The sequence below is a fragment of the Sinocyclocheilus grahami genome, unplaced genomic scaffold (genome assembly GCF_001515645.1).
Source record: "Sinocyclocheilus grahami isolate Dianchi unplaced genomic scaffold, SAMN03320097.WGS_v1.1 scaffold858.1, whole genome shotgun sequence".
Taxonomy (NCBI): domain Eukaryota; kingdom Metazoa; phylum Chordata; class Actinopteri; order Cypriniformes; family Cyprinidae; genus Sinocyclocheilus; species Sinocyclocheilus grahami.
Window position 1 is genome coordinate 352,018 of NW_015506037.1, and position 11,168 is coordinate 363,185.

General features: G+C 39.9%; 1 protein-coding gene across 1 annotated transcript in view; it reads right to left on the minus strand.

The window, feature by feature from the left end:
* The window catches only part of LOC107563131 (monocarboxylate transporter 10-like), a 47,109-nt gene that overhangs the window by 10,138 nt on the left and 25,803 nt on the right, over positions 1–11,168 (minus strand). Inside the window, exons 4-5 of the mRNA XM_016247920.1 lie at positions 9,097–9,241; positions 7,535–7,964 (exon numbers count right to left, since the gene is read on the minus strand). Coding sequence (XP_016103406.1) covers positions 7,535–7,964; positions 9,097–9,241 — 575 coding nt within the window. The remainder of the gene's footprint in view (positions 1–7,534; positions 7,965–9,096; positions 9,242–11,168) is intronic.

An 11,168-nucleotide genomic window follows, 5' to 3' on the forward strand; every position in this document is an offset into this window, starting at 1 on the left:
CACACACACACACACACACACTCACACTCTCTCACTCACACACACACACTCTCTCACTCACACACACACACAACATACTCAGACCTTTACAGCTTTTCTCAATTGCTAACACACTATAACTGATTTGTTTGGCACAATTTCCCAAACCATTCATACAGTTCCTGAAACAAAGACACGTTTCTCAAAACTTTTAACACATTTCACCTGTTTTCACACACGCTCCAGTTTGCTCAGTGTTTTCAGCTAAACTCCACACAAGAACAGCATCATTTTGCACAGGTTTAACCATGTTCTCATTTAGAAAACAAACTCACAATATAACTACCTCAAGAATCACAATATAAACACAAACAGCACACATTTATCCCTGTGTGAACATTAAGCAGCAAAACTGATGACACAGAAGTCAGAATCTCAGGATGATATGAACAAGAGCACAGCTGATTATGAGAAAATTAATCTGAAAAACTGAAGGGGACGGGGTCAGAGGGCATTTATTCCTGATGAAATAGACAGTGCTGTAGTTGATCATGTTCTTGTGCATGAGGACAGCTGCCAACAGGCTCATCTACAGGCTTCCAATACTACTTACAGATCAAATATAATGACAGAACAGTAGCAGTACTTCAGATGAGAGAACTTTTACTTTTTATATATATGTACAGTACTGTAAATACTGACGCACAAGTTGTACCCTCAAACTCATAACTGCTGAACTGATTTGTAGCCAAGTACTTCTTACATGTACTGTATTTTTGCAGAACTAAGAGATGACTCTATATTCTGTTGTGTTCATATGCAATTCTTTGGTGTTTGAGCTTTTCCTTTCTAGTGCTTTTCATCTACTGTACTGTAAGATCTCTACAGCAGTGTAATGAAAATAATATTTTCTTACTGTAAAGCTTATTGTTGAATTTCACTGTATCTGCTATATTTACTGTAACATGTATCTGCTCTAATGATGTTGTAAGCTGTAAAATGATACCCGATTGCCAAAAGAAGGTTTTGCAACAGTGTTCTGAACTGATCTCATTAGTGTGTACGACATTAGTGTGTTGTGGTGTGTGTTTCTGAGGGTGAAGTTTGTTTTTTTTCAGCAAGATTGAATAGTTTTGAGTGGAGAGCCTGAAAATAGGAAGTATGGGGAATTGGGTGAGAAGTTATGGATTTGTGTTTAGAGTTTCGAGGAAAGGAGTCACAATTTAAATAAATGTGTTTAAGCAATCGAGAAAAACTGTACATTTATTTATAAATTTAAGGGGGTCTGAATACTTTCCGTACCCACTGTATATATATATATATATATATTTGTGTGTGTATATTAATATATTTATTTTCATAAAGAATAATCACTGTCCTCAGTACTGTCATTACTATCATGTAAATCATTTTGTGGTTACATTTTCCAGAAAGAGTTTTGCTTGTGTCTGACGTGACAGGAGCACATGGTCTTTACCAATGCAGACTGTTTTAGATGTTTAGATATGAGACGATATTTTGAAGAATGTGAGTAACCAAATAGTTGTTGGTCCCCATTGACTTCCATATTATGGAAATAAAATACTAGGGAAGTCAATGGGGAGCAACAACTGTTCTTAAAAATATCTTCTTTTGTGTTCAACCAGAAAGTATTTGTGGTAATATGAAACGTTCATAGCCCTGGTCTTTTTTCCACAAGATCATATTTATCAGACGACGCAGAAGATACTGTGTTTCTTGAAACACTAAATACATGTTGCAGTATGCTGCTGAGCTGGAGAGCATAACAAGCTCCATATGGAGTTTAGCCGAACACAAAACACGTCATGTCACGTCAGACACAAGCTGTGCTTCTTTGAAACCAGTGTTCCTGTGGCGCAGTGGTAGAGCATTGCGTTAGCAGCGCAAAAGGTCGTGGCTTCAATTCCCAGGGAACACACATACAGGTAAAAGATGTATAACCTGAATGCACTGTAAGTTGCTTTGGATAAAAGTGCTAAATGCATAAATTAAGAAACTCTCAGGTCTTCAGACCTGCCTGAAGAATCATACAGATATTGTTTGTAAAAAACACCATTGGTGCATTTAGAAAGAAGACTCCCGTGTTTCTCAAGCAATCGCTGCTGGTGTGTGTGTGTATTCACCCGGAGAAAACAGGCAGGAAAAGGGGCCTGTTTTAGGGACTGTTCTGTTACAGCACTCCAAACAGACACCTTAACCCACTTCCTGCACAGCACTATGTGTGTGTGTGTGTAAGAGCGACACACCCCCCAGCCATTTGTCATGAATGCTCATTATTCATACTTACTGCCTGCCAGCGTGCACACGCACACACACACACACTCCTTCAGAGAGAAACACGTGAGCAGATCAGATCCGGAGGTGTGCAATTAGTACAGAAGAGGACATGAACCATAAAAAACACAGGAGCAGATGTAGACGGGATCCTGGGCGTTCGAGTTCCTCCTCCCAAATCACACCAATCTGAGGCCCACCTCACACACACAGAGTTTCATTGTGTAATGAAGAAGAAAATAATGCCGGGCAGTCTGAACATCATTAGCAATGCTTAACCTGATTGAGTTCATTCTTGACCTGTGCTGGACACATGAGGAGCTTACAGACAATACACTATCAACTCCTGCAACAAAATAACCCATGCATGAGTCTTTAAGTGCGTGAGTGAAGTGACATGACATGTGGCCAAGTATGGTGACCCATACTCAGAATTAGTGCTCTGCATTTATCCCATCCAAAGTGCACACACACAGCAGTGAACACACACCCGGAGCAGTGGGCAGCCTTTTTTTTTTGTTGCTGCGGCGCCCGAGAAGCAGTTGGGGGTTGGGGACCTTGCTCAAGGGCACCTCAGTCGTGGTATTGAAGGTGGAAGAGAGCGCTGTACATTCACTCCCCCCACCTACAATCCCTGCCAGTACGCCTTAAACAGATTTTATCACAGAAAAGTACATGTTTAAGGCATATAAACACATGAAAGGGTCCGAAACTCTCTCTCGCTGACTCTGTCGTCCTTATTTTCCTGTAGGAATTGAACATTTTGAATGCACAATGTGCTTAAGCTAATGACACACACAATTATAATCTTTCATGTCTTTATTGAACACATCCAATCAAACATTCACAGTGCTGTGGAAAAAGTAAATAAACTTTACCTTGTTGTTGTTACCAGGATGATCCACAACAGATTTTCTTTTGTGTTGAGTTTCATGAGTCATTCATGAGCCACTTGTTGTCCATGAAATATTATAATTGTTTGCGTGTAACTAGCTTACACACATTTAGTCTATACTTGTGACTTTAATGAACACTTTATAACCAAATAATGCAGAAATCCAACCCATTCCAATGGCTTCACCACATTAATTATCAATGTCTAATGAGTGTAAATGTAATTTTGCGCTCATGTCCTGCATGTAAGCGGGCTTGAGAAATACTCAAACTGAAAAACAGCAACGGCTGTGGTATTCGTCTTGAGCATTTAAAATACACAGATTGTGCTGGAGTTAGTGTGTAAATCATATTGTTTACATTTTAATATATTACATTCAGTTTTCACATGCAATTTGGGATGCTTTCATTCTGAATAGACTGACTGCGTTTACAAGAGTCCATTAAATTTACTCTATATCTTTACTTTGGGCAATAGTGTGTGTTGATTATATTAGCCATGAGCTAAAAAAGTGGAGGCGTGATATAGTTTTTGCAGCTGCTTATACTTATGAACATCCTTGTGGCTGTTTTTTTTAAGCAATTTGTTATGGATCAAAAAACCTTCAATGGATTAGTAAAGCTCAGTTATGAGAGTCTGTCTGTCACAGACGAGATGTGAAGTCCAAAACATTTCACAATGTTTTTGATAAACTGTGCTGATGATGATGGTTCATAGGTGACTGCAGGAGAACCACTGGCCTTTATCTGCTGGATCAAGATCATAAATGAATAAAGAATGGACTCTGACTGCTAAAAGTGCTCATCTGCATTTCTTGATGCTTCAGCGCATGACTGCTGACCTCAGCAGCTTCAGAAACACAACATCATAACGCTGTCAGCATCTGTCTGTGAGTGAACAGATCACGAGACCAGAGGTTTCCTCCAGAGAACAGTCAGCTACACGTACGCTCTCTCACTACTCGCTATTCACCAACAAAGAATACATAACGCATCCCAACAAAATTAATCTACATAGACTATATAACATGTCCCAACAAAATGGCTTAGAAAGTGGAAGTGGTGAAATGTGGTGAGCTGCAGGGCGAGTGAAACTACTGCAAAGGATTATTGAGAGAGGGGCTCGTCTCTGTGTGCCAAATTTTCTGAAAATGCTTCCAAGCACGAGTAGGTAAATGATAAATAACAAAGGGCCCAGAACCGAACCCTGTGGGACACCAGTCATGATTAGATGGCTTTGTTTGTAAAACTTAGCCAGTTTTGATCTGAGTATGACCTGAGAGATTTGAGGAATGAAGGACCAACAATTCCTATAGATTGCAATCTAGTATTGAATGTTGCTGTTAAATCAAGAACAATTGGCGGCTGACTAAATACTTTTTTGCCCCACTGTATATACAAGTCCTGAGTCAGCTGCTACCAATAAGTCAAGGGCAGTCTCAGTACTATGATGAAAACAAAAGTCAGACTTACGGCTGTCAAAAAAAATTTGAATTTCGAATATTCGTCGAATTAAAAAAAAATTAAAAATCACATTCTAATGCAAAAACATTGCATTCGAATTTTAGGTCTACGTCAGCCGTCAGGCAGCCTTATCAGTGGCGCACGAAATGCTACGACAATGTAAGTGTCATTGCATTTTAATGCTATTGTTAACCTATCCAGTTGAAGCCACTAGATGCGGTGCTGCTACATTGTTCATTCAATATATCGCGGAAAACGAGAGCATCAGTGTGGCGAATATGTTGTTTACGGCGAAACTGAAACCAAGCCATTCACACAGAACACATATTTATCACATTTTCTAGAGGGACATCTATCACCGTTGCACTCGCGTCTCGCACAAGAGAGCGGCATGTTTAGAAAGCCATGTAAAATTAATGTAAGTTCAACTTTTAAAAAACATGTCTCAAGACTTTATGGCAGTTTTCCCCCATCCCACTGCATCTCATGTTTTTAAATGAAGAAAGTAGCCTACTCTTTGTGATTGGTTTTCGGTCCTTTGTATTCAACTATACATAGATGCATGGTGCTGTTTTTTTTCTAATAGTTTAAGCAAATTTATTAATTATATATGGTTTATAAACATTATTTTAAACATTATGCACTTTTTTTCAAAGATAGTCGTGTTATTTTACTACGCTTTGAAGAAACGTGCATAATATTTTGCGTGATGCGCCCTCTTGTGGCCTCAGCAGAGAGAAGCCAAAAGCTTTTTTCCCCCTAACTGAAATTATGCCTTTTAAATTCGAATATAATTCAAATTTTGATAATATTTAAGTGGAAAATTCGAATTTTTAGTTTATAAAATTAGTTTTTCAGTCATTTTGACAGCCCTAGTTAGACTGAATGTAAATTAACATGCAATTAGGTGTCTGAAAACATCACATTCAGTGATCTTTTTCAAATATATTATTTCCATAATAAGTGCTCTTTTTTTTAAAGTTAGCTAAAGTGTGCTTCTTTTACACAAAGGAACAGAAAGCGACCAAAAGACCTTGTGGTTGAAAGATTCCACCAACATTTCTTGTCCTTTCTGCTATCCTATAAAAATGATCAGGAAAAGACGTGTGCCAGATTTGAGCTTTAGTCAACCGACATGCAATTAGGTGTCTGAAAACATCACATTCAGTGATCTTTTTCAAATATATTATTTCCATAATAAGTGCTCTTTTTTTTTAAAGTTAGCTAAAGTGTGCTTCTTTTACACAAAGGAACAGAAAGCGACCAAAAGACCTTGTGGTTGAAAGATTCCACCAACATTTCTTGTCCTTTCTGCTATCCTATAAAAATGATCAGGAAAAGACGTGTGCCAGATTTGAGCTTTAGTCAACCACACACGAGCACCTCAGACTAATATATCAGAGCTTGCATGCTAACAGCCACGACTACTAGAGACAATGTCAACATAAAATACATGAAGAAAACACTTCTGGGTGTTAAACCTGCTGTTGATCTGAAGTCAGTGGAGATCGCTGTGAGGACTTCACAACAACATCCAAACCCTGCGAGGCCATGTGCCCTCTAACCCCGAGGAACATGCTTTTGTTTTGACTTGAACAGTTCAAGTGAGCTCTTCAGCCTCTGGCAGATGACAAAGCCATGCTGAGATGTGTGTTTGTCCACTGCTAACCTCCTCGACCAAGAAAGAGAGGCAGGAAAACATCCAGAGGATTCCGGATGAGAGAGCTGCTCTCCACAGATAAACAACCTCTTTCCCTTTCAGTGCTGCCCATCATCCACCCTCTGCGGGGCAACTTAACCTGCGCAAAACATGTCTGGAGATACTACAATAACAGAGCCGATGTTTGTGTAGAGCACAGTCTGCAGCTACGCCCCGCGCTCCTCAGATCGAATTGACCTTTTATTTCGGTAAACCTCACAGCATCAACATCCCTCCACGTGGGAGTCCAGCGTACAGATGAAGGAACCAAACTGATACTCTGCTGATGTGGCTCTCGTGGGCCATCTTAGCAAGGCTTGGATCATTCCCAATCAACCTCAACCTTCATTAGACAAAACACACGTAGATGTTTGTCTGTTCCTCACACAAATCATAATTTACCTTGAAAATACATTCATGTGAACTGCTACTATGATGCTCTCTGAAGTCGCTTGCAAGCTCCAGTCCCTGTCAGTGCAATCTTGAGTATTTTACTCACAATATCTCCTTTTGTGCTCTGCAGAAGAAAATAAAGGCTAAAATCTGAACATTTCAAAAATAGCAAACATGCCTGATCTTTGACGACTGGACAGAATCACTTTCTGTGAAATATGTCAAATAAAACAAACTGACTTTGACTTTTGCTAACTATCATCAGCTAGTCTAGACTGTAAATCAGAGCAAAAATCTATATAAAGTTGTGTAGTGTAATCTAACCTAAAAGATATAGTTTCACAGGAGGAACTGCTGTTATATATTGACTCATATTTTAGCTGGAAGCTACAGTTTGAAGTTAAAAACCTTAATGATGGATTTGTTTCAGCTTTTGTCTTCTGAAGACATTAACTATGGACGGGAGTGGTGTGGATTATTTGTGGATTATTGTGATGTTTTCATCAGGTGTCTGGACTCTCATTCTGACGGCACCCATTCACTGCAAAGCATCCATTGCTGAGAGAGTGATGCAATGAAACATTTCTCCAAATCTGATGAAGAAACAAACTCATCTACATCATGGGTGGCCTGAGGGTGAGCACATTATCAGCTAATTTACATGACTAATTATTCCTTGAAGGCATACAGGTTTGGAACAGCATGAGAGATGGTAAGAGTGCTCACATTTGGGTGAACTATCTGTAATATTTCTTTGAGGACGTTCCTGAGACGTAGTGAAAGCAGAACAGAGAAACTCAGCACACTCACCAGATGAACGTAAGGCACGAAGTATCCATACAGGGCCGCAGGGATCCCAAAGGCCCATATGCGGTATCCCAGAGACCTCCAGATGTGCACGTTAAACACCCTCCTGAGCGAAGGACAGCGGCTGCCCGACTTGCTGCTGCTGACGGGTTTGGGCAGCAGGGGTTTGTAGGTAAATCCCGCCAGCATAAGCATGAACATGAAGATGCTCAGCACACGCAGCGTGTAGGCGAGTCCCACGCGCGTTAGCAGGCCGGACAGCATGTACGGGAGCGTGATGGTGAACACGCTGCTGCCCGCCGTCACGATGCCGTTCACCAGGCCCAGCCTCCGCTTGAAATAGTGACCTAGGATCACCAGACTCGGCTGATATGCAAAACTGCAGCCACAGGCGAAGACTATGCCGTAGGTGAAGTACAACGGCCCGAGAGACCTGCAGAGAATGACGATCAGACCGCATTAGAGAAGGCACATTTTAAATCAATGCTACTATTACTGTAATGCTACTAGTAATGTTACTATTAATGTAATTCAAAGCACAATTGTGAAATTTCCCCAGTGAATGTTTGTGCTCTCAGAATTCTTCACCATCTCTCAGCTTACGTTCACTGTAAGTACATAGGTTGAGTCTCTAAAGGAGTGAACCATTGCAACTCTGTGACGCTTTCAAAACATTTATCTGTTTCTCTGACCAATGCCAGATGGAAAAATAGATTTTTTTCAGTTCAGTTCTGCTCATGCTAGTGGCGTAAAAATTAAATGATTGTTTTGTGTTCGGCTAAACTCCATATGGAGCTTGTTATGCTCTCCAGCTCAGCAGCATACTGCAACATGTATTTAGTGCAGCGTATTTAAGTAATAAATATGTCGCTGATTGTCTCATACAGGCATATGCACTGTTAGGGATAATATGTTACAAACGAAGTGCGTTAAGTAATCAGCTTACTTTTTAATATCTTTACTGACTTTAATTGTCGAAAGCCTCAGAAACATATGTCTTCCCTCTTCGCCTTGACACAGACTAATATAACATGATATATACAACATGTGTGTGGAGAAGAGAAGAGAAGAGAAGAGAAGAGAAGAGAAGAGAAGAGAAGAGAAGAGAAGAGGACCAAGTACAGAGCCTTGTGGGACCCCAGTGTCAGACCAAAAGAGTGCAATGTTGTATGTTTCAGTTTAATTTATTTAATTGAACTCTGGGTCTCAAAGGACTGAGTATGATGAGTAGACATCAGCGAGCTGATCCGCACAGTCCTTCAAATCATGCATCAGAATAAAAACATTTTATTGTCAGGTGTTCAGGATGATCTCTATTGATCATCCATTGGATGATCAAATACACCATCCACTGCTTACAGACAAATCCATTGCTCCCTTTTCACAGTAAACATAAAATCACACAAGAAGGACAGTAGGGTATAAAAACGGATGGGTTTGTGCAACTGGAAAGCAATCACTCCATTATAGTCCATTGGCTAAGCACTAGTAAGCACACTCAGCAATGAAGAATGGTCACTTACCATCTACTTATTTAAAAAATGAGGTGAATATAATGCACTTACGTGACAAAGGAACTGGCCAGAAGTCCCACAAATGCCACCGCTGCCCCTCCAACTGCTGTAATCCGGCAGCCGAGCAGATCGGTGAACACACTGACGATCGGCGAGCAGAAGAAGATCATGCCCATCGAGAGAGAGCCGACCCATGCTGCATACACACACAGAGAGAGTTCATTTATATGAAGCCAGCAGTCTGAGTAAATGAAACTTCTTTTAGAAATATTTAAATGTGTTTACATGTGTGTGACAAACAGCTCATTCTAAATTCCTGTTTTACAGATTTACATTAAAAAACCCAACAACACAACACAGGCCAGATTGAGTCAAATGACAAGAGTGCATCAGTGTCCATCAATCCACATAAAACAAGAAAATAATCAAATGGGATGAAAGATTTTTCATTTGTAAAGCAATTCATTCAACAGATCATACAAAATGAGCGTTATTATTTCCAACATGAAATAGCTATATAGTGATGTATAACCCTACTGTGATTTACTGTAAAATGATTCATACTGTGCAATGCATTCCAGCACAGTCCTCACAGGATACTCTGTCTGTTTATTCTTATCACAGACACACAGAGAGAAAGATACTACACACAGATACACACAGACAGAAACATTAATCTAACACACAGACTTCCATTATATTTCTGTGACATGACATGCACCGGGTTTACTTTAGGACAGAGATTTTACATTAAACATCAAGGGGAGAGAAAGCTGTTGAACAAAAGTTACTTAAATGTCCTTAATTTAGCTTTTAAATGTTTTAGCATGCATTGGATGACAAGCATCACTCAAACACTACTGTGTTTTACTCGTGAGACACTAACATTCATTACTGTCCTTCATGCTGCAGTTTCACATGGGAAGTCAAAGCGATCATGTGATGATCTGGGTTATGGAGTCTCTTTCCTACAGAAAAACAAGGACACACACACACACACGTCCATCTGACTTCCCTAAAGAACACCACATATGATACTCATGATGTCCTATTTATTCTACTTTATTTCACCAAAACTGTCTTGAATCTGAGTGTGTATGAAAAAGCTTTTTTATGAAATTAATAAATTATATTAATTTTATAAAAAGACAAGACCCAGCAATGTGTGGCATCACTGTGAGACAAAGTGTGGTGCAGCTTCATCATGGCCTGTATTTGAATTCATATATTAATAATCAGAAAATCATCATTAAGACTAGAAAGAAAGAAAGAAAGAAAGAAAGAAAGAAACAAGGAAGGAAAAAGAGGAGGACCTGAGTGAAACCGTGGCATATGTTCCAGTCTGTAATGATAAAGATTGATAAACCTAGATAAACCTCGGGCTGTAGACTTCCACACTCTGCTTGCATCTTTTGATCTCTTGTGTTAACTACGGCTACTCACAAATCAGGCAACAAACTGGACCTTATTTACACACAACACTGCTCCACTGATCATGTGCTGGTTACTCCCACTTCCTCCTCACTCTTAACCTCAACATGGTTCCTGACACAATACATACCCATACACATGTCATCTTTCGACGTAACCTACGCTCAATCTCACCCTCCCGGCTATCTGCTATAGTTTCATCTTTGCTTCCTCCCCTGAACAGTTATCATCTCTTGATGCTAACAGTGCAGTGCTATTGATGCTTTCTGCTCCACTCTTACATTTTGTTTAGACACTGTCTGCCCCTTGTCTTCCAGGCCAGCTCGTACCCCCTCTTCTGCCCCTTGGCTGTCTGATGTTCTCCGCGAACATCATTCTAAACTCAGGGCTGCTGAAAGGGTGTGACGCAAATCAAAAAATACTACTGACCTTAATATGTATCAGTCACTCCTCTATTCCTTCGCTGCTAATGTCTCCACTGCTAAAAGGACATACTATCATAACAAAATTAACAATTCGTCTAACTCTCGCATGCTCTTTAAAACATTTTCCTCCCTTTGTCCTCCTCCTTCATCAACTCTAACAGCTGACGATTTTGCCACATTCTTCATTAATAAAATTAAAACCATCAGTGCACAATTTTCCACACCACAATCGGTCAAGCACATCTTACCAGCAAACATACACTCGTT